This window comes from Chanodichthys erythropterus, chromosome 4 (assembly GCF_024489055.1).
Source record: "Chanodichthys erythropterus isolate Z2021 chromosome 4, ASM2448905v1, whole genome shotgun sequence".
In the NCBI taxonomy this organism is placed as follows: Eukaryota; Metazoa; Chordata; class Actinopteri; order Cypriniformes; family Xenocyprididae; genus Chanodichthys; species Chanodichthys erythropterus.
Window position 1 is genome coordinate 30,163,759 of NC_090224.1, and position 24,625 is coordinate 30,188,383.

Genomic DNA, 24,625 nt, shown 5'->3' on the forward strand with positions numbered 1-24,625 from the left:
TATTTTTTCCACCTTACTTTACACTCCATATCCCACAATGATGATAAATATAATAAATATTTATTACATTATTAACATCTGTCAAACATAAGGTTCCAAAAAAGACATAATCAACATAAAATGTGATTATGAAAATCAATCATAAAGACATTATCAACATAAAATGTGTTCCTAATGTGAAAACCTTAGCTTCTGCAATTATATCATATATTTAATATTTTGAAATTACAAAGAAGAATAAGTAGCACAAGACCCTTTGTATTGGGTAATCAGATCTCTACATTTTTAATTTTTCTTCTTCAAAAATTGTTAGTGCATCTTTAATATCTTGCATTTGTTATTTCTCATCATATTTTTGTAAATGTTAGTTTTAATTAAAATCAATTATTTTCATGATGCATCTTTTGTCTCATCTTAATTACAAGTGATGAAAAACATTCTGCATTTTGTTGATCTCACATAAAGTTCTAAAGCTAATAAGGTGTCCTTCTATGTATAGACTTGTTACATCAACTATTTATCCATGATCTCTTGGTAGGTATGAACTTGTAATTGATGACAAAGACAAGCAGGAGAAGAAGAAGCCGTCTTCCACATCTCAGTCAGATAACGTTCCAAAGACCTTCTATTATGGAGGCTCTCCTATGAGTTCCATACAGAATTTTACTGGGTGCATCAGTTATGCATATATTAGCAGGTAACAGCCATATACAGCCTTTTTCAAACAAAACTAAACAGAACAAGTTTTTTATTTTTACTGTGTACATTGTTGTTGTTTTTGGTTAGCTCAGGGATGTGAGAAATCTGATCTGGTGGTTCCCAACCCTATTTAATAACTTTTTGAATGTTTCATTTTTCTGACACACTCAATAATTTGCTATACTAAACTTTATTCAACAATATCTTCTCTTCTGTGTCATTCTCATAAGTTGTGTACGTCCAGCGCTTCCAGGTTCAATGTCAGAACGCCAACTCATTATTGGCCAGCTCCTGTGTCAGCATCACGCGCATGCGTTGTGCTGCTCACATGTGCATCTTTGGCCAATACTGATCCGGCATTCTGATGTAAACACGGAAGCCTTCACTGTGCTTACTGCATCGCTTGTGTAAGGATAATGACAGGGAAGAGATTGTTGAATAAAGTTATTTTTGTGTTGTTTTTGCACACAAAAGTATTCTCGTCGCTTCATAAAATTAAAGTTGAACAACTGTAGTCACATTGACTGTTTTAACAACGTGTTTAGTACTTTTCTAGACCTTGAAAGTGTTGATTATATTGCTGTCTATGGATGAGTCATATACCTCTCAGATTTCATCAAAAATATCTTAATTCGTCTTCCGAAGATGAACGAAGGCTTACAAGAATGGAACAACATGAGGATGAGTAATTAATGACAGAATTTTCATTTTGTGTGTGTGTGATGTGTGTGTGATGCAGGCAGGATAGAGATATAGAGCCAGAAGACTTCCAGCGTTACAGTGAGAATGTGCAGGTGTCACTACAGGACTGCCCAGTGGAAAGACCCCCAGCTGCTCTGCTCAAAGACAGCAGAGACTCCTCTAGACGAAGTCCAGGACACTCCCGCAAGGTGCAACATACCAGCTCACACAGATGCATGAATACCCTGTGTAATTACACAGTTATGCACCTAAACATATTGTTGTCTCACAGGTGGGCAGGGATGAGTCCAGCCTGACACATGGCTTGAAGAGCAATCCTTTGGCTGTTCCAGAGACAGAGGCTGCTTCGTGTTACCTGTCCTCCCGCCCACGAGTGACCCGCCATGCCTACCACTATGGTGGTTCAGCCCACAGCCGACATGAGTACACAGGCGTTGCCAGTGTTATCAGAAATGAGTAAGTATTGATGGTACAAAGTAAAGCAAGTTTACTATGAAGAAAAGCCATACGGAGCCATATATGCAAATATCAAAATTTATTAGTTTACAAATCTTGCACTATGGTAAAAGTGTTTTAAGGTCATAACATGGTATTGTGCATGGAAATGCATGAAAAAGATTCTTTATTATATAGATAATCTGTCCCTGTAATCATAAATTGTGTGAAAAGGAATTAAAGTTTTTGGTGTTGTACTGCCACTAGTGTTCATTTCAGCCAGGAACTGCAGTAAGTTTTATGTATAGGTACATTTTTGGATTTTTGCAAAAATGTTGGTAGAGGCATTTTATGGTTGAATATCCATAATATTTCTCCACTACAGTCAGCTTTTAGACTTTCAGAGCGAAGTACATGAGAGTGCACCTGACCTGGTTGTGTTTGGAAGAGTATACTAGAACAATACTAACACTCCTTCTATCGTATTGCAGAAACAATTAGAGTAGTATGGTAGTTTGCCATTCTGAACATAGCTACCCCTGCTCTTTACTATGCAAATTCAGGCACCTTATTCATAAAACACTGCACTGTTTGCCTGATGTACATTGTCTTTTGTTCATTGCAGCAGTTATTTATCAAGTGATAGAGCCATAAATTGATGCATGTGGCGATACTTTAACAGTGCTCTCTGTTCTTCTCTCTCTTTTAGATCTCACTTTTCTCTATCTCTGAAAACTCATTCAGCGTTCGGTCTCATCTTTTACCTGGCTGACAAGTCTGAGGAAAACTTCATGGCTCTGTTCCTCACTCATGGAAGGCTGGTATTCACATTCAGTTCAGGCCAAAACCATGTCAGAATCCGATCCAAAGAGAAGTACAGTGATGGACAGTGGCATGATGTAAGAATGACTAATGTTCACTAATAAATTTTGAGGTTACACGTTCCATTTCTGTGACATTAGCTACACTAAATGAAATTGTACAGATAATGATCACCTTCAATTGCTTAGATGTTAAGTTCAGTTATTTTATTTGTCTTAAAAGTAAAATAAGTAAATATAATTAAATATAGTATATAATATATAGTAAAATAATTATTTAATAGTTTGCCTATAACAAAGGTGTCTCTTACACACCTTTTATGTGACACTTTCTCTTTCTCTGTAGATTATCTTTATCAGAGGTGGAAATATGGGCAGACTGATAATTGATGGCCTTACGGTATTAGAGGACAGAGCCCCAGGCACAAACATCTCAATGCTTGTCCAAGATCCTCTCTATGTCGGTGGGGTGCCGCCTGATCAGGCTAAGAAAAACATTCAGGTATTGTGATTCCTCATTAACTCCCACATGCCCTCAGGTCCAGCAATGTACGCAGTACAAAGATGACCTAGTAAACTCTGCAGTAGTGCACTAAATATCCTGATGCCTCACACTTTAACATTCTGTCACTATAAAAGGAAATATCCAGTGTTGTTACAGTTTAAAATAGTATTCACATTAGTCTGGTGCAATTTTGTATGAAAGCTCTCATGTTAACGGTCATATAGGTTCTCTTCTCTGCTGTGATATATTATTGTCTGTGGGGCGAGCGCCCGTCTGGAATGTAGGCAGCTGCACCAGAATAAATTACTTGTGTCAAGCACATATTCTAGCATAATTTTGTCTGTTCATAGTGATAGATGATAATATGCATACTCTTTTGACCTGTTTAAGTAGAACTTAAGTACTTATTTATATGTAATTTCATAATTACTTCTATTTTTAAATGTGGTGTTTAAAATGTGTGAGATAAATGTGGTTAAAGTGCACTGCTGAATGTACTGACTAGCATTTATGGTAAATAAAATATATTTTAATGTAATTTCTATTGAAATTGTTATGATAACATTAAATGTACTATCAAATAACACTACTCTTAGGACTTTAAGTACACTTAAGTGGCATTTTATTTTATTAATACCGTATTATCTGCAAGTACACTTTTTTTTTTTAAATATATACTTTAAAGATCTGAAGGATGCTAATGTGCTTAATGCACATTCAATACAATTAAATGCACTTCTTTTCACAAGGGTAGGAAAATCCTTATTTACTGTAGGAGCAGGTTCAAAGGGCTGGGTATTGAATTTCAGAATTTCAAAGTATGCTTATCGATTCTGATTCTTATTGATTCCTAGTTTTGATTACAATAATGTAAAAAAAAAAAAAAAGAAAAAAAAAAAAAAGTACAAATTTAGATTTGGTTTTAGGCTATGGTTTTAGCAAAAATACCACAGCAAAAACAGCTTGACTAACTAATATAAATTCCAAACATTATTAAAGACAAGTAAACAGTAATAAAATAAGAACAAATAAACAAATTAGCAATAGCACAAATAAATACAAAAACAAGTTCAGGTGCAGAAATAGAAATAAAATGTAATCAAATGTAAAATAACACAGTTTTCTTTTTACGAAAATGTTATGAAAATTAATCCTTATTAAAGTTACAAAAGTTATTCAGTCAAGATCAGTGAGTGATTTTCTCTTTGTTTTTTGTTCTTTGATTAACAGTAATAACACAGACTGTAGCAGGTTTATTAGACTGCTGTCACTTTAAGAGTGAATGCACGGACCCAATATGAAGCACATTCAGTTAAGGCATTAATAACTGTTTACAAGGATATTTTGACTTAATTTTGTGTGTATTTTCTGTTCAAGCACAAGAAGATGCAAAGTATCCGATTCCAGAATTGTAATCGATTCTCAATTCCCAAACCTACTATTGACCAACATGGGTCTTGAACCCAAAACCCTGAGATTAAGAGCCATACTGTAGCAGCTGAGATGACCTGGTTTCTGCACCTGTCAGATTAGTTTTATTACCACCTCTAATTTTAGTCACAGGATTGCTTAAAACACTCAGGAACTAGTCAATACAATAGTCAATATTTGCAGCAATTATCATTATTAACTGATGTTAATTTTTACATATACATTTGTAGCATTAAAAGTTATATACATTAACATTAGTTTAAGCATTATTATAAGAAAAACTTGTTACAACGTACATAAAGCACTTTAGGTTCAACATCCTAAATTCAAACCTTTTATACAGTAACAATGTATGACCCCTAATGCAAATGAAGTTGCTTCAGGATGTGATTACCCCAAATGGTGCAGAAACAAAGAATGTGTTGACTTTGTTTTTCTTCATCATAATAAATCAAGCTATTTTGGTTGATGCAGTTATTCTAATGTAATCAGAAAATGTAGAACTTATTTTTTAGGGCATGACGCTGTCATTTCTTACACATTAGTATTTATAATTTAACATCACCCATTGGTTCATTTAAAAAGGAAAATTCTCTCATTTATTACTCACCCTCATGTTGTTCCAAACCAGACATTTGTTCATCTTCGGAATACAAATGAAGATCTTTTTAATGAAGTCTGAGAGCTTTTACTCCCTCCATTGACAGCTACGCAACTACAACTTTCAAGCCCCAGAAAGGTAGTAAAGTTAAGACATCATAAAAGTAATTAATGTGACTCCAGTGGTTTAACCTCAATTTTATGAAGAGACGTGAGCACTTTGCTTGCACAAAACAACATAATTTACCACTTTATGTATAAAAAATATTAATCTCCAATGCGCAAACAAGGCAGCACCATGACGCATGAGTTATGTGTTGATGCGAGAGCAGACATTGTTGCCTGAATGCCTGTTGGAGATTATTATTTTGTAAATAAAGTGGTATGTTTTTTTTATTTTTTTATTTATTTTTTTTTTGCACAAACAAAGCACTTGCACTGCTTCATAAAATTAAGGTTAAACCACTGGAGTCACATAGATTACTTTTATGATGTCTTTGGGGCTTGAAAGTGGTAGTTGCTTAGGCTATCAATGGAGGGACAGAAAGCTCCCAGATTTAATTAAAAAGATTGTGTTCCGAACATGTACAAATGTTTTGGTTTGGAACGACATGAGGGTGAGTAATTAATGACAGGATTTTCATTTTTGGCTGAACTAACCATTTAACCAGAATTAATAATTGTTTTTTTGTTCAGCATTGTCCAGTTCATTTACTAGTGTAATGGTGGAGCAACATTTTGAAGAGAAACTTAGAATAATCTTTGAATGGTAGTTGACAAAAAAAATACTTTTGGAAGGTTGACATTCTGTGGTTTAACATGCTATACTAAATCTTAAACACCATTTTGCTAATTCTTCCATAATTATTATGCATCTTTTTACATGGTTCTCTGCAATACCTGATTTGAATCTGCAGTCAAGCATTTTATGTTTAATGACTGCCAAAATCAATATTTTTTCACTGCAGCTAAAACTCTCCTACACTGCCATTGTTTCGTGTCTCTCAGCACACATAACGTTCTTTTCTTCTAACAAAAAAACTCCAATCAATATTTCATGTCTTTTTTTATCTATTTGGTAAATAGTAGTATTATATTAGGTCCTGATCAGCCTGTTTGGGCTTTTTTTTGTGGTAATGATGTTACAACTGACTGTTAATGAAAAGTATAAGGTTCTTAAGTTCTCATTCTTCTATTACTTCTTTAGAAGACATCTGTGTCTAGCTTTTCTGGCTGCGTGCGGAGTCTCCAGCTGAATGGCCGCTGGCTCACCTCTGTCTCCAGCAGTTTTGGGGTCACACCCTGCTATGAGGGCCCCTCAGAACCAGGGACATACTTTACTGAGGAGGGAGGATATGTGCTGCTGGGTAACATACTATGTTAATATATTATCTTTATTAGTCTGCCTCAAATTCTCTTAATTAAATGCTTTAGTGTTGAGAATGAGGAGACTGTGTTCTCACCATATAGCTCAATGACTCTGCTGAGTCTGTCCACATGAGATTTATTTACATTCTTGATTTACTTGATTGATTTATTAGTGATTTTTTTTTTTTTTTTTTTTTTTGTGATCTTTTGTTTAATCTAAAGACATGCTTAATGCTTAGAATTAGTTTTGTAGACACATATTCATACACATATACAAATAAAATGGAGAAGCAGACATAAGGTGTCCAGCATACATGAACTCCTTCAATAGTGTTTTAAAAGCATCCCGGGATGCTTTGAATGGATCATACCGTACCAAGAATGTGCAGAGCTATCAAGGAAAATGCTTGCTGTTTAAGCTCAAGTATAAGTATACAGATATGGTAAGTTTACATACAGTGGGTACGGAAAGTATTCAGACCCCCTTAAATTTTTCACTCTTTGTTATATTGCAGCCATTTGCTAAAATCATTTAAGTTCATTTTTTTTTTCTCATTAATGTACACACAGCACCCCATATTGACAGAAAAACACAGAATTGTTGACGTTTTGGAAATTTATTAAAAAAGAAAAACTGAAATATCACATGGTCCTAAGTATTCAGACCCTTTGCTCAGTATTTAGTAGAAGCACCCTTTTGATCTAATACAGCCATGAGTCTTTTTGGGAAAGATGCAACAAGTTTTTCACACCTGGATTTGGGGATCCTGGTGATGAGCAGTGCCTGGTTTTCTCCACACATACCGCTTAGAATTAAGGCCAAAAAGTTCTATCTTGGTCTCATCAGACCAGAGAATCTTATTTCTCACCATCTTGGAGTCTTTCAGGTGTTTTTTAGCAAACTCCATGCGGGCTTTCATGTGTCTTGCACTGAGGAGAGGCTTTCGTCGGGCCACTCTGCCATAAAGCCCCAACTGGTGGAGGGCTGCAGTGATGGTTGACTTTCTACAACTTTCTCCCATCTCCCGACTGCATCTATGGAGCTCAGCCACTGTGATCTTTGGGTTCTTCTTTACCTCTCTTACCAAGGCTCTTCTCCCCCGATACCTCAGTTTGGCCGGACAGCCAGCTCTAGGAAGGGTTCTGGTCGTCCCAAACGTCTTCCATTTAAGGATTATGGAGGCCACTGTGCTCTTAAGAACCTTAAGTGCAGCAGAATTTTTTTTGTAACCTTGGCCAGATCTGTGCCTTGCCACAATTCTGTCTCTGAGCTCTACAGGCAGTTCCTTTGACCTCATGATTCTCATTTGCTCTGACATGCACTGTGAGCTTTAAGGTCTAATATAGACAGGTGTGTGGCTTTCCTAATCAAGTCCAATCAATATAATCAAACACAGCTGGACTCAAATGAAGGTGTAGAACCATCTCAAGGATGATCAGAAGAAATGGACAGCACCTGAGTTAAATATATGAGTGTCACAGCAAAGGGTCTGAATACTTAGGACCATGTGATATTTCAGTTTTTCTTTTTTAATAAATCTGCAAAAATGTCAACAATTCTGTTTTTTTCTGTCAATATGGGGTGCTGTGTGTACATTAATGAGGATAAAAAATAACTTAAATGATTTTAGCAAATGGCTGCAATATAACAAAGAGTAAAAAATCATAAAAGGATCATAAAAAAATGCATGTGAACTAAATAAGAAAAATGTACACATCTTCATAATTTTCAAAAGTTTTCACCCCCATGCTCTTAATGCATTGTGTTGCTTACTTGAGCATCAGCAAATCTTTGCAGCTTTTTTAATAGTTGTGTAGGCGTCCCTCAGTTGTCCTCAGTGCAAAAATATGGATCTCAGCAACATACACTGCTGGAAAGGAAAAGAAATTGAAAATAAATAAATAAATAAAGAATGTGGAGGACCTGAAGAAATTTTTTGAAGAACAGTGAGGAGTTTTACTTCTCAGGACAAACAAGGGACCCATGAACAAAGTAAAACACTATTTCACAGCTTTGATGATATTACTATTAATGTAAAATATGGAAAATAAAACTGATAAAGAAAAGATAGGTGTGTGCAAACATTTGGCTTTTGTTGAAAAGATCAGCTTAACCCGCTATAGCAGCCTTAACTGGTCGACAAGCTTCATCAGAATGACTAAAGCATGTTTTGTTGGTGAGCAACATTATGGTGAAAACCAAACACACTAATCAGTAAAACCAGTTTTGAACCAGCTTGGAAATTCATGCTAGTCTTCCACAAGAATAATAAGAACAAGCAGCCCAACACATAAATGAGAGACACAGACAGACAGAGGCTCCTGTGGGAGATGTGGAATGTGATCTGCCCCTTATTGCCACACTGCAGCGATCTGATTGGTTAATGCAGAGGTTGGGGATGATTTAAGCAGACCTCAAGGTCTTGGGAAACATAGTTGCAGCTGTTGAATGTGCATAGAGAAATTTCACGCCCTGGTGTGATGTTCAGGGGGTTACACATGCACATAACTCTGCTAGGCTCAAGAGGACACAATTCCAGCATACAGCGCTAAACAGCTGAATACGAAAATCCGATGTCTCCTTGGCTGAATGTTTTAGCAGTCTTGTGGATAGAATTTAATCCAAGCATAATATGCTGAAATAAAGTATGTTCTTCTCCTGCCTTGCAGATGACTCCTTTAATTTTGGCTCAAGATTTAAGCTGGTGATGGAGGTGCGCCCTCGTGTGGTGTCAGGAGTGCTACTGCATGTCTTTACTGGAGAGAAGGAATATATCACCCTGTACATCTATCAAAGCCAGGTCTGAAGAGCCAATCAAGAGATTGATTACAAACATCCCATGCTGTATGATCAAATTTCTGTCTATGAAAATATCAAAAATATAGCCAAGCCTTGAAATGGTACTTTTACTGACTAATCGTACTAGGAGTATAGCAACTGTTGTATAGCAACTGTTGTATAGTATAGCAACAAAAGTTTTTTCCCCCTTTTTTTTTTTTTTTTTGTAATGTAAGCCTTTGTGAAAAAGAAGTATACTTTAGCATACATTTAAAAAGTACTTATTACAGAAATAATATACTTTAAATACTTTATAATGTAATTCAGCCGAATGTAGTGTTTTCAAACACTTAATTGCGTGTTATTTACAATTACCTGAAAATGTACTACTATAGTTTTAGTTTAAAGGGTTAGTTCATCCCAAAATGAAAATTCTTTCATTAATTACTCACCTTCATGTTGTTCCATACCCGTAAGACTTTCGTTCATCTTTGGAAGACAAATCTTAATGCTGTCACATTTCCTTCCATTGACTGCCTTTGTAACTACAACTTTGACGCTTCAAAAAGTTCATAAAGAAATATCCATATGAATTGAGTGGTTTAGTCCAAATTTTCTGAAGAGAATCGATCGCTTGTCATGAACAGATTTAATTTAGGCTTTTACTCACATGTAAACATTGATCAGAGAACATGAGCAGAAGATCAATCTAACCTGAATAACGCACAAGAGCAAAACTCTTCCGGAAGCTCAAACGTGCTGCGTAACACACAAGAATGAACCTCATTTGTTACACAGCACTTTTAAGCTTCTATTTTCACTTGCCTGATACATGTTTTGAATTCTACTTCAGTCTCCACAATCCTTAATCATTTTACTGCACAACTGAACAATTTCTTAAGAGATATGTTTAATAAGATGTGTGAAGTCATGATTTATTTGATGGGGTTTTATAGGTGGTGGTGGTGGTGAATAATGGTATCCGTGAGTTCTCCACCTATGTGTCTCCTAGACACGAAATCTGTGATGGAAACTGGCACAAGATCACAGGTACAGACTTAAAATCCATGAACTTTATACAATTATGTCTCATTTTAATCTCTTGTATTTTGTTCTTTTATTTTTTTTTTAAATCATCAGAATTTCTAATTTAATAATTTTATAAATACTGCATTTTGAAGTCCATTATACTTTTTAAAAAAACAAAATCTGTTTTTTTTTGTTTTGTTTTGTTTTTTCTCCAGCTATGACTTAATTTCTACAGAGACATAACCCCTCATTAAAGATTCACTGTTGTGTATAAAGCCCACCTGAATTTGTTGTAGAAAATTGTCATTATGGTGCCTTGGAATCCTGTCAGATCACTGAGGCAGCAAGTGCAGTGCCATCATTAAGCGTTGTTGTGCTTTCCAGTGATCAGAGATGGTACCGTGGTGCAGCTGGATGTGGACTTAGAGGTGAATCACGTTGTGGGGTCTGTCAGTGAACCAGCACGGAACACCAGTGCTCCAGTGTTTATTGGAGGAGCCCCAGGTCAGTCACCACTAATGTTCAGAGACAATGAACATTAGTGGAAAATGTATGAATTTCGTTGAGATTAGAGAACAAAATATCAATACATATTCTAAAACATTTTGGATTAAAATGTGATTTTTAGTGGATGTATTTAAGCAGGTCCACTTACGTTCAAACATATATTTAAAATAAAATAGCTACTTCATTTTTTATTTATTTTTATTTTTTGATAATACATTTAAAGTGTTGCTAAAGTGTCCTAGAATGTCTTGGGGCCACGTTTTGTAAACCAGTTTACAACAGCTTCAAATGTGGCAGCCCCATTTTATAGGTGTCCTTAACTACTATGCTCTTATATTTATTATCATTAACTAAAACTAAAACCACACACACACACACACACACACACACACACACACACACACACACACACACACACACACACACACACAAAATATTACTTGAAATAAAACAAACATTAACTGAAATAAAATATAAAAAACTTAAACTTTATTTCATTTTAGCTAGTTGCAAAGGCAAATTTAAAAATTTTCCTTTGGTTTAAGTTCTACTAAAATAAAATTACTAAAACTTTAAATAAAGTTAAAATGAAAATATAAAAATAAAATTTAATTAAAAATATTAAGAAAAACTATAATATTATATCAATGATACTAAAGTAGGTGGGAAACAGTTAGGTTTAAAGGTGGGTTAAGGTGTAAGGGAAGGCCCAACAGTGTAATTATAGATGTAACTATAGATGTAATAAAATACAGGTCAATTTTTTAAATAAAAGTAAAATGTGAAACCATGCATGTATCAAATGATTAATGTACTAATGTAATGGAGATTGTTGATCCTAAATCTTTTTGACCTTTTTCTCTTCTCCAGACTCTATGCTGTCTCACAGTCTCCTCATCAGGAGGGGCTACACAGGCTGCATTAGGAACGTGTCTGTGAATGACTCTCCTGTGAGCTTCAGTAAGGCGGCGCTGGTCAGCGGTGCAGTCGGTGTGGGCACCTGTCCTGCCGCTTGAGCGATGACCACTCTGGTCTCCTCCACAACAGAAATGAACCTGTGTCATTGTCTCTAACATGCCTCTTCAGCATCATTTATAGCTATTCTATCTCTATGAAATATTTCATTAATGACCAATGAGCTGTAAAACAGAGCACTGTAACCATTATGTTAACTTGATACCAATGGTTCTTTAATTGAGGTATATGTAATACTGTATCTATTAAAACCATGTACCTTAAACAAATTTGCACAAAATATTAACAAAGCCATATAAGATGCATATAAGATATATATATAAACTGTATATATATATATATATATATATATATATATATATATATATATATATATATATATATATATATATATATATATATATATATATAGTCATGATACTGTCTTGACATACAGATAAATAAAGTACTTCACTCACTGCTTTATCTGAATACTTTTCTTTAATAAAGCTGGTGTTTTCTGATATTTACAAGTTTGTGTCCATATAATCTTAGCTTAAGTGGTTAAGATTATTTGGCTTGCTATCTGCATAAAGGTTTTTGATAATATTTGTATTTGACCTTTTGATCTTGTTTTAACATTAAGATTCAACCTAATCCGAAATAATGGTTTTACATCTCTGAACTATAAACCTTGCTTTCATATTGTATAAGACAGTCAGTTGATTAACTAGGCCTATTCATTTCCCCTTCCACTTCTATAAAAGTGATCTATAAAAGTTTAAAAGTGTATTGTTAAGTGCGTTGTGCTTAATATATTAAAAAAGGAGAAGTTTAAAATATTACGTGACAAATGATGATATCTGCACAGGCTCCAAAGGACAAATAATAACATCTAAACACTAAAACACCTTTATGAGAATAAAATTATCAAAGGGATATTAACAATATTATACTAAATTATTTTATCAACTAAATACAACAAAATCCCAGCTTTTTAATTGTTATTTAAATCATTATTGGAAAGTACAGACAGGGGGAGGCATGAAACATGCACATTTGTGGATAAAATGCTTAGAGGAAAATGGTAAGAGAAAAAACTACAAACAGAACATAACTTCCTGGTGCTCTGTGATACGTCATCAACCGACGACTCTTGACTTCAACGGCAACGCGCGAAACGCCCACTGTACTGTTTCTATAGCAAACAACAACGGCTAAAGAACAAGAGATAACTTTTACAGATGGGCGTCGCTTAGACAGCGATGGTGTAACAAATTTCAATTTAATTTGATGAAATTGTATTAACCTAAAAAGATGACACAGTCCATAGTAGTCCAAGGTAAGAGAGTTCATCTGGTTATACTGCAGTTAACAGCGTTATTACATACGCTAACGTTACGTGCCAACTGCTAGATTTGTTAAAACAAACCACTGTTTTGGTACAAAACCGAGTTTTTGCGGGTGGGTGGTGTTTTCGAAAATATTAATTTGTCAAGGCAAGACCACTGATATGGACTAACGTGTATGGGGAGGCTGCGGGGGACTTGCTCTGCCACTTTAAAAATGAACTCTTCCAAGCATGAATTATGACAACTTCAGGATTTTTTTTCTTATTGCTCTTAGAGCATGAAAAACAAGATTTCTTATTTGATTTGATTTATTAGTCAAAAAAGTAGTGAAATACACTCATTTGTCAAGGTCGTTGACAGGTCAGTGGCTGTCTTTGTATAACAGTTAACGTTACTCCTATAAATATAAAGCTTCAGTAAGTTTCCACATTTTCAAAATTTACAACTTAATTTATTTTGAGATTTCTGTAACTTATGATTATCCAATCATACATGGAACAGATCATACATCCAAGAAATGCATGCATACTCAAAATGACATTGCACAAAATATGATGCAAGTCATTTTAAATTTTGTTTATCCAGAAAGTTAACACATATAGCAAGCAATTTTGTCCTAGCCTTAACCTTACCTGAAGTTTTCATAGCCATACTTGTACCACTCATTGCAGACAAAGAACTTAATACAAGCTGAATATCACATGTCATTGTTATCAGAACGTGAGGACTTTATTCCATCAAAGATCTCTAAAACTGGTGAAGGTGAACTCTGTGGAAACCCAACTCAGACTATGTAGATCAAGTGTTTATCAACATTTTTTTCAGTCACGGCCTTTGGAAAATTTTCAAAAGTTTGTGACACGCTACACTAGTTTTGACAAGATACAGGAATTTCTAACTTCGATACGATACCTTTAAACAAAGTACTCCACTGGGAAGAACCGCCCTATATCATATAGATATTTTTAATATTATCTAATTTTTTTTGTCCATCCATGAAAATCTTGGCAATCAATAATTTCTTCTGAAGAGATCACTTTATATGTTGACAGATTTTACAGACATTAGGCAAGGCAAGGCAATTTTATTTGTATAGCACATTTCATACACAATGGTAATTCAAAGTGCTTTACATAAAGAAGAAGAATAAAAATAGAACATAAGGAATAGAAATAACAGTAAAAACAGATAATTTTGCTATTTGGATTTAAAATGCATTAAAAGTCAGAATAATGGTGATACATAAAAGATATAAAAATACATTAAAAATGAAATAAAAACAGGAAAAGAATTTAAAGAATAAAAAGATAATACGTATAAAATAAAGTGCAAACAGTTCGGACATAGCACAGTGCTCAATCAACAAATGCATAGGTAAAAAGATGTGTTTTGAGTCTGGATTTGAATGTGGCTACTGTTGGAGCACACCTGATCTCTTCTGGAAGCTGGTTCCAGCTGCGGCTGGCGTAACAGCTAAAAGCAGACTCTCCCTGCTTTGAGTGAGCCCTTGGTATTTTTAAGTGAGTTGATCCTGATGATCTGAGTGATCTGTTAGGTTTATATTCTATGAGCATATCTGCAATGTATTGAGGTCCTAGGCCATTGAGTGATTTATAAACAAGCAACAGTACTTCAAAATCAATTCTAAATGCAACTGGAAGCCAGTGCAAGGACCTGAGGACTGGTGTGATGTGTTCATGTTTTTGGGTCTGCTCAGAATCCTGGCAGCAGCATTCTGTACGAGCTGCAGCTGTCTTATGGTCTTTTTGGGAAGACCAGTGAGGAGCCCATTACAATAATCCACCCTGCTGGTGATGAAAGCATGAACAAGTTTCTCTAAGTATTTACTGGAGACAAAGCATCTAATTCTTGCAATATTTTTGAGATGATAATATGCTGATTTAGTTATTGTCTTTACATGGCTACTGAAACTCAGGTCTGACTCCAAAATCACACCAAGATTCCTGACTTGATTTTTAGTTGTTTGACCCCTAGAGTGGTGGTACATGTTCACTTTGATAACTTCATGTTTGTTTCCAAACACAATGACTTCAGTTTTGTCTTTGTTTAACTGAAGGAAGTTTAGGCACATCCAATTTTTAATTTCATCAATGCATTGACACAGGGAGTCAATGGGGCTGTAGTCGTTGGGTGATAGGGCTAGGTAAATCTGGGTGTCATCTGCATAGCTGTGATATGCAATTTGATTCTTTCTCATTATTTGGCTCAGTGGCAGCATATAGGTTGAACAGGAGGGGTGCAAGTATTGAACCTTGAGGGACTCTGCACGTCATGGATGTCCACTCAGACTTATGGTCACCGATACTAACATAATAACCTCTCCCTTCTAAGTATGACCTGAACCATTTAAGGACCATCCCAGAAAGCCCAACCCAGTTTTGGAACCTGTCAAGAAGAATGTTGTGATCGACAGTGTCAAACGCAGCACTGAGGTCAAGTAGAACCAGCACTGATAATTTACCTGTATCTGTGTTTAGGCGAATATCATTTATTATCTTTATGAGTGCTGTTTCTGTGCTGTGATGTGGTCGGAAACCAGATTGAAAGTTATCAAAGTATCCATTCAAGCTTAAGAACTTGTTCAGCTGATTGAAAACAACTTTTTCAATGACCTTGCCTATGAAAGGAAGATTTGAGATTGGCCTGTAGTTGCTCAATATGGTGTTATCCAGATTGCTCTTTTTCAGGAGGGGCTTAACAACTGCAGTTTTCAGGGATTTTGGAAAAGTCCCAGAGAGAAGTGAGGCATTTACCACTTCTAGGAGATCTGCTTCTAAACAGTTTAACACTCTTTTGAAAAAAGATGTGGGAAGTGTGTCAAGGGCGCAGGTTGATGTTTTAAGGTGCTGTACTGTTTCTTCCAAAATTTTACCATCAATTGCTTCGAAATCAGACATAATAGCTACTTTCTGAGGTTGTGATCTGATCTGTTTTACCCCACTGCAGCTCAAGGATGTGCTGATCGCCTTTCTGATATTATTAATTTTCTCAGAGAAGAAGGAAGCAAACTCACTACATTTGCTGTCTGAGAGCATTTCACTGGGAATCTGACTTGGGGGGTTTGTTAGTCTCTCTACTGTAGCAAAAAGAGTGCGGATGTTGTTTAAGTTTCTGTTTATAATATTTGAGAAGAAGTTCTGTCTAGCTTTGCCTAATTCCACATTGAAAGCATGAAGAATATCTTTATAGATGTTATAATGGATTTCAAGTTTTGTCTTTCGCCACATGCGCTCAGCTTTTCTGCATTGTCTTTTCATATTTTGCACTGCTGTTGAGTTTCTCCATGGTGCTTTTTGTCTGCCACTTTTCTTCCTGACTTTCACAGGAGCAATGTTATCAATAACATTCTGTACTTTTGAGTTAAAAGAATCAAGGAGAAAATCAACAGAGTCTGCAGATATGCTTGGTGTTAAAGATATAGCCTTCATAAACAGTGCACTAGTGTTCTCATTTAAGCATCGCTTTTTGACCGAGACAGATCTAGCTTCAACAGTCGGACAGATTAATATTTCAAAGAAAATACAGAAATGATCAGATAGCGCTACATCCTTAATGACAATGGATGAAATGTTTAGACCCTTACTGATAATTAAATCTAGAGTGTGTCCACGATTGTGTGTAGGTCCATGTACATGCTGAGTCAGATCAAAAGTATTCAAAACAAACTCTGAGGAAATTGCTGATAACAGTTCTGTAAAGTCCTCCATAAAGGCTGGAGAGTATTTTGGAGGCCTGTAGATAACTATAAGTAGAATGCGAGGAGCACCTTTTAATACAATACCCAAGTATTCGAAAGACAAGTAATCACCAAATGACACTTGCTTGCATTGATAGACATCTTTAAATAGAGCAGCTACACCTCCACCTCTCCTAACAGCTCTGCAGACACTCATAAAAGTAAAGTTAGGAGGGGCTGTTTCATTCAGGATTGTTGCACTGCAGCTGTCTTCAAGCCATGTTTCATTTAGAAGCATAAAATCTAGGTTGTTTGTGGTTATTAAGTCATTGACTAGAAGTGATTTATTTTTAAGTGAGCGTATGTTTAGAAGTGCTAACTTAACAGTCTTACTTTCTGTCTCAACAGTAATCTTAGTTTGACGTGTAATAGGTAGCAGATTAAATGGGTTTGCCAAACGGTTTGAAAAGGCCTTAGGCTTTCTATAACGTAATAAAACAGAAATAGAGAAAGCTGCAGGCACACTGGGTTCCCGCTTGTTCTGTAAACATTTGATAAAGTCACTGTTATCATAGCGGGGACCCGACACACATCACTGAGAGCTGTTATCGGTTGTTTTTGATTCACCTAGAACAGATGAAGGAGGGTGAGGGCGCTGGCGTTGTGGCAGGGGCCGAAGAGCTCTCGCAGGAGGAGGGGGAGGTCGAGCTGGGCCCACAGGCTTTGGTGGTTTCGGGCTTGACGCTTTTTTGTTGATATCTGGGGGCTCGCAGCAAAAGAGTGGGAGAGTTTGGTTCCAGCATACACCGGTTCCTCCATTTTCTCTGAGAAGCACAGAAGAGGGGATGCTGGAGAGAGGGATAACGTGTCTGGTGAGAGGGGCTGTTGCTCTGGTGTTACCGGAGGCTGTAATATGTTGTCCTGGCTTCCCTGGCTGTTTTCCCGAAAAGTCGTCCTTGGGTGCTGAATCTTGGAGCAGTTCTAATACGTCACTGTCTCTCGGTGAGCTCTGTGGGCAGGGCTCAGTCAAGATTGTGTCCGTGAGCAGTGGTTGTTGTGGCTGCGTGGTGTTATCATTGACCTTGTGGGAAGTGTCAACCGCATGTCCATTCAGCTGCTGAAATGAAGTCCTGTGGTCAGTTGTACTCTGTCCAGGTGTGTTTGTGCCATTCAGGTTGAGTGGATTTGCACACAATTTGCACACTTTTTTGTAGCAATTCTTCCAGTTAAAAAGATTGTTGTTGCCAAGATTTGTCGTTTGAGCACTGTGTTGATTTGCTGAAGTTAAAATTAGGAGATAAAATATAAAAGCAATAGAGCAAAGCGCGGAGCTGTAAGCAAGAGTGTCCGAACAGTAGCGAAGCAGGAAGCCATTACAACTATTTATACATTACAACTATTTCACCTAAATGTTTGCTCACTCAATATATTTGTGTTTTTACAATGGAATGATTTCATTGCAATTGCACTAAGTAGCTTGATTTGAAATTTGAATTGAATGTTTTTGTTTTTTAAAAGACAAGTAAACAGTCAGTAAAAAAATAAGAACAAAAAAACGTAAAAAAATAAATAAATAAAATACTAACAATAGCACAAATAAATACAATATAATAAAGATACAAATGAAATAAATTGGTCTTCTAAGTTTTTCATGTAGGTTTAACAGTATAGGGCTATTTAGGTAAGTAATACTGGATAAAGTAATTAAATATAAAATAACCTTTAGAGTTCTAGTCTTCACTGTAATAATTAAATACAGATATTTAATGATGTTTGGTGTTTTATGTCTTTTTTTCCCCCAGTTGGTCAGTGTGGGAATCAGGTGGGCTGCCGCTTCTGGGACCTTGCACTCAGAGAACATGCACATGTCAATCAAGTGAGAAATCATTTTTGACACTATACAGCTGTTTTTCAAAATACTTGATTCTTCTAATTATTCTTGCATGAAACTACAGTATATGTGTTGCATACAGGGCTGTTTTTAGGTATGGTGAAAGGGTCCCTCTAGCTGGAGAGGGCGCTAGTGAGTGGCTCAGTGCCATTTTAACATTTTAATATAATGACACTGCATTTTGGTCACAACAAAGTCACCACGTGCTAAATAGATTTGAGCAGCTGAATATTAGCAGAAGAATTATTATATATATATATATATATATATATATATATATATATATATATATATATATATATAAAAAGCAGCATACAGCATAATAATGCAAGTGTTGGGTTGGTTTCAGTCAAATAAATAAAAAAAAGTCTAGAAAACATGAAAGTGTTCCATTCACATGTGGAAATAAAATTTAAAGTGCTGTAATATACTAACATCTATCTCATGAAATATTTTAAATGATCATATCATTATATTAGTCAAATGCATCAATCGTCACGTTAGCTATATTATATCCCGTAAATTGAACTTAACCCTAAAAATTTTTTAAAACATACCTGGAATGTCATTAAAGGGTTCTTTTGATTAAATTTGAGAGATGTCCGTTCCTCTATTGACTGCCTTTGCAGCGACTACTTTGACACTTCAAAAAGTTCATAAAGATATCGGAAAACAAATCCATATGAATCGAGCGGTTTAGGCCAAATTTTCTGAAGAGACACGATCGCTTTTTATGATGAACAGATTTAATTTAGGTTTTACTCACAATTAAACAATTAATTCAGAAAATTTGGACTAAACCGCTTAAATGTATTTTACATTTGATTATTAAATTTCTGTGCTAATTCTAACTACATGTTAAATAATCCTATTGTACCTGGGAAAAAAAATCATTTTAGTTGTTTTGTATTTATCCTATTGTTTGTAATTTGCTTCTTTTTTCTTAATTTTTAATAACAGAAATTAGATAAAATAACACAAAATAACTATATAGTGATATACTGGTGTATCGTTATTTTGAAATCGTAAAAACTTTCTCATACCGTGAAATAAGAATTTGGTCATTGAGATGCACCAATACTAAATTTCTTTGCCAATACCTATTGTAATTAATAAAATCCTTAATTTTCTTAAGGAAAAAAACATTCTCTCCCAACTAATGCTGTAAACTATTATATTCAACTGCTATCTTTTATTTTCAGATATAAAAACTACACGTAAAATCTGAAATATTTCTATACAACTCATTTGCACATAAGGTAGTATTCATAAACACTTGTCTTCATGGCATATTTATTCAAAAATACATATAATACATATAATTAACAGTAAATAAGCTCCTCTCTAGTTGTTTTCTATAGCTAGTTAACTAAATGTTTAACTAAAAGTTTTGTCCTTTCGGCTGATGACCGATAGTGAAAATAATTTTTTTTAATTGGCCGATACATTGGTAAATCCATAAAAATAATTCTGTTTTGACACAACACGTCTCTCAATGATGTATACATTTTGCTTTACACTTATTGGTATTAGTGTTTTCATAAGATTCCAAAACATGTATGCAACACAAAGCGGAGAGAGTATAAGCTGGCGCAAAAAAATCCTGAGTAGGGCTGGACGATGTGACCTAAAATCAAAATCTTGATTAATTTAACATTTTACCTCAATTACAATTAATGAACGATTATTTTATTTATTTATTTATTTTTTTTTTGTTTTTATCTATGGTTCGTAACATTTCTTACAGATTTCTGCTCATTGTAAATCAGATACAGATACAGTACATTAGCACATTACTAGTATTATACCATCTCTCTATTAATTGTGATGCTAGGGGTTGTAAGTAGTTACTTCAAAAGTAGAAAAATATATGCTATAGCTTATGCCCCTGGTTTCACAGACAAGGCTAGTCCTAGACTAAAATGCATGTTTGAGGTGTTATAACTGAAAGCAAGTCTAATCCCTGTCTGTGAAACCGGCCCTTGAGTTTCTAAGCTACTTTAGTGATAAATCACAGTACAGCGTTGGCATATGTGTGATCTTCACGTGATGTGCCAGCTACTGTCTGTATGAGTGTTTGTGTTCCACAGTACATCAGCGCAGTAGCTCAATATAATGATACACATTCGATGGTCTAAAATTGCTTAAATGTCCAAACTGGCAAGCCTTTAAACACATACAGTTGACAAACTTTCGTGAGAACGCAAGTGAAAGTGATCTCAATTTGGAGATTGCGCACTGTGTGTGATGACTTGGCATTGGAGTTCGCCTCTAAGTCTGTGTTGATTCCATGCCGCTGACTGGACGGGGTGGAGTCACTTGACTACACACGTGGTAGTATGTTTTAAGGGGAAAGTATTAATAGGATTAAAAAAACTAAATAACCGATATGGGAAAATAACGTCGGTTAGAGGTTCTGAATTTCGGTTTAGATTACTTTTTGATTAATCATCCAGCCCTATTCCTGAGCCACTTCCAAATGTGGTTTTAAAGCATCAGATATATATCCGATATGTGGACATCTAATGTACATCTAAACAAGCGCAGTTCTGCTCATAAGTTTACATACCCCTTGCACAATATACATGATATCACAGATATTTCTGATCTGAAAACATTAACTGAGTATTGCTTTTGTCTCTGCAGACAGGAGTTTATGATGAGGCATTGAGCAGCTTCTTTAGAAATGTTGACCAAAGGTAGCCTCTCTCTCTTGGACTCTGTTCTACTCTGTTCACTTTACTCTGTTTGTCCACATCTTCCTCTCTTTGCTGATCCATTTGAGCTATTGTGGGATCTCATGTATGTACTTCTGGTGTGTGTGTGTGTGTGTGTGTGTGTGTGTGTGTGTGTGTGTGGTGTATTTGAAGGAGAGAGGGTGGAGCAGACTCTACAGGGGGCAGGATCACATCTCTAAAGGCCAGGGTGAGCACCATGTTAGGTGATGTATTGGGATCGGAGCATGGTAACAGGACTGTAGTATTTGACTGCTACTTTGTATGTGTGAGAGTGAGTTTGAGATGTGTGCGGTTTGGCTTTCAGTGCCTACATGTTACGTTCATGGAAAGACATTAATGTCTGTCTTACTTGTGTACATGGATCAACAATTAAAAAAATGAGCAAATTTACCTCTCAAGTACTCATTTGATTAATATATTATTCAGTTCTCAAATAGACAAAATGCCCATTACTTAAAAACAACAGAAGTCAATGGTAAATCCCCAACATAATAGAAAAACTAATTTGTGTGTGTGTCTTTGTCTTCAGGCCGTATTAGTGGACATGGAGGAGGGAGTCTTAGGAGAGATTCTGCAAGGACCGTTGCGTTCTCTCTTCAACAGCACACAACTCATAAGTGATGTCTCTGGTTCAGGGAACAACTGGTGAGAGTCTGTCTCGGCAGGGACTCTGTCACACAGATTACATGCATGCTTGTGGAATGTCTGCTTCTTAAACGGACAAAGTTCTAACAAAGGTTGGACAGAATGATATTATATGCTCTGCAAAGAGAGAAACAGTTGAGATTTAACTGGTTGAGATTCTGCTATAAGTAAATTAGGAGCACAGGTACCTGTCAAAACCTGCTTGGAATTATTTTCTGCCATTCAATGACCTCCCCCCATTAGAAATCCTTTCCCAAGGCCTCTGTAATTTAGACATATGCTACACGTACTATAGCATACACATTGCTTTTGATTCTGTATGACACTACCTCCTTTCCAACCCCATGGCTAAAGCCCAGAGTAATACTTAGTTTTTTGCACTTATGTGAGGGTAGGTGTACACTGCGTGTGATGTAAATTTCATCATTACCATAGTACGTGTACACTGTACATGCACAGTCTGATTTCTCTAACCAGCTCGCACAAAGTGGCAGCACTAGCCCAAGCCATTGTTTCACAGTCAAAAAGGAAATGGAAAACACGTATGTAATCTTGGTTTCCTGAGTAGGGAACGAGACACTATCAGTAGCTGGTGCTATGAAAACACCCTACAGGTGAATCACACCAATTCATTGGCTGATGGTGCAAGTGCTGCCCTCAGAGACAACACATCACCAGTGCTTAAAAAATGCTCCACAATTTTTTTGTAGCAGTTATAGCAGTTATGTGTCTCACTCATGGAACCAGGGATACATATTTAACCAGGACATTCCCTTTCATAGGTTCATTTGACACTATATCAGTAGCTTATGCTGTGGGAATGCTATGTTGAAGAGATGAACAGAGATCATTACTGTTATTAAATTATTAAACTGTTATTACTGCCATGTCTCAACACATGGGTCTTGATGAAGGCAAAGTTCTCAGCAGTCTGGCGAAGCACCCTACCAAGCAAAGCCTTTGGGAAGCAGTTGTGCCAGCACATAGCTGCTAGGTGAGGGAAACTTTTGGAATCTCACAATTCGATTAAAAATTGATTTTCAAAATTATATTCGATATATGCATAGATTTTATTTTAGATTTGATTCTAAACTTGTTTTTTTAATTTTATTTAGTTTATTGTCCCCTCCTTATATATAAGAAAACCTGTGCCCCCAATTAATTGATATTAGATATAACTCATAGGTCTAATAATTAAATTAAATTTAAATTATTTTTTTAATCTTGTTTTTCTTTTTTTAGCCTTTCATATTCGCCCCTCACACTGCGTTTTTTGCATCATTAAAATGTGTGATTATCATCTGGTTCCGATCAGTGGCCAATTTTTTGGAGTTCAAAAATTGTATATGAGCTGTTGCATTCTAAATATTTAGTGATTTAGCCTCAGATACAGGATATGTTCATTTCCTTTTACAAGCAGGTATTGTTTGTTACCACGGAAACTGCATCCACATTCAAAGCATTTCTCTTTTGTAAAAAGTACAAAACAGCTTGACGTGTGCTGGTAATTAAACATTATTTAAGGCTAATTTCTATTAAATAAAATTTTGGTATAGGACCTGTTGTTGTCGAGTTGTGAAGCAGTTGTGGCCTAATGGTTAGAGATTCGGACTTGTAAAAAATATCAAGTCAAATGTATTCACATCGAAGTTCTTTTCTGTTCTGGTGAGTATATAGAAACAGCTTTTATTGAAACCAAGCATCCAAAATTACTAATTTTGTCCTTCCTCTTCTTTATTACATAATTGTTGGTCATGTAAACACACTCATTATTGCAAAATAAAACTTTAAAGGGTGATCTTCAAGAGGTTTGACAATTTAAGACCAGCAGACTGAACATTATCCCTTACACTCAGCACCTAGTATTTCATAAGGAAAAAAATTGCTCTTAAATATTCCACTTTTTGGGCATCTTTGAGTTGCTCTTCGCTGCAGGTGTTGGAGTACAGACTAGAAATAACACTACTATGGCATAATCATTATTAAACCACTCAAAACCCATCATAACACATATCGCATAATCGTTACACAGATAATGCCATGTTAATGTTAAAGGTTAGCAGGTTTGTAACAGATTTTTATGCTTCCAACTAGATGAAAATCATTTGTCAAGAGCACAAGAATACCTTGTCAAGAAAAATTCCCCACTTCTCCTATGAGATATAACTTTGTGGACCTTTTACATCACAAGTAGACAAGTATAAACAAGGTCAAAAATGTTTTGATCTTGTCCACTTTCAACCACAATGGGATGTCGAAAACACATGTGACCACATTGCATTTGTAGATTTATATTGTAGTGTTCTCGTGCAGTGTGTTGAAACTCTGACTAAACACCAAGTTAAACCGTAGCCAATGAAGACAGAGTCGTAGTAAGTTTGATCATTTACTGTCACTCTTTGTCATTGACATGTTGCGGTGAAAACTGTAATAAAACAATACAACACAACAATATTCAATGTCTATGTTTTG

General features: G+C 35.6%; 2 protein-coding genes across 7 annotated transcripts in view; both read left to right on the top strand.

Moving 5' to 3' along the window:
• The window catches only part of lama4 (laminin, alpha 4), a 69,354-nt gene extending 57,075 nt beyond the window's left edge, over positions 1-12,279 (top strand). The window contains exons 31-40 of the mRNA XM_067384707.1: positions 539-697; positions 1,439-1,589; positions 1,673-1,857; positions 2,546-2,735; positions 3,004-3,159; positions 6,401-6,560; positions 9,232-9,362; positions 10,297-10,390; positions 10,754-10,873; positions 11,747-12,279. Of these exons, the coding sequence (XP_067240808.1) occupies positions 539-697; positions 1,439-1,589; positions 1,673-1,857; positions 2,546-2,735; positions 3,004-3,159; positions 6,401-6,560; positions 9,232-9,362; positions 10,297-10,390; positions 10,754-10,873; positions 11,747-11,892 (1,492 nt within the window). The 3' untranslated portion in view covers positions 11,893-12,279. The remainder of the gene's footprint in view (positions 1-538; positions 698-1,438; positions 1,590-1,672; positions 1,858-2,545; positions 2,736-3,003; positions 3,160-6,400; positions 6,561-9,231; positions 9,363-10,296; positions 10,391-10,753; positions 10,874-11,746) is intronic.
• A 731-nt stretch (positions 12,280-13,010) lies between these two features.
• The window catches only part of tube1 (tubulin, epsilon 1), a 29,310-nt gene continuing 17,695 nt past the window's right edge, over positions 13,011-24,625 (top strand). For 2 of the 6 annotated variants that reach the window (XM_067384710.1, XM_067384712.1), the window contains exons 1-5: positions 17,592-17,881; positions 18,682-18,755; positions 21,417-21,469; positions 21,641-21,695; positions 22,038-22,153. In XM_067384710.1, the coding sequence (XP_067240811.1) occupies positions 17,725-17,881; positions 18,682-18,755; positions 21,417-21,469; positions 21,641-21,695; positions 22,038-22,153 (455 nt within the window). In that variant the 5' untranslated portion in view covers positions 17,592-17,724. Of the gene's footprint in view, positions 13,173-17,591; positions 17,882-18,681; positions 18,756-21,416; positions 21,470-21,640; positions 21,712-22,037; positions 22,154-22,181; positions 23,148-24,625 lie in introns of those variants that run through there. The other 4 variants (XM_067384711.1, XM_067384714.1, XM_067384713.1 and 1 more) reach the window with 4 other exon arrangements.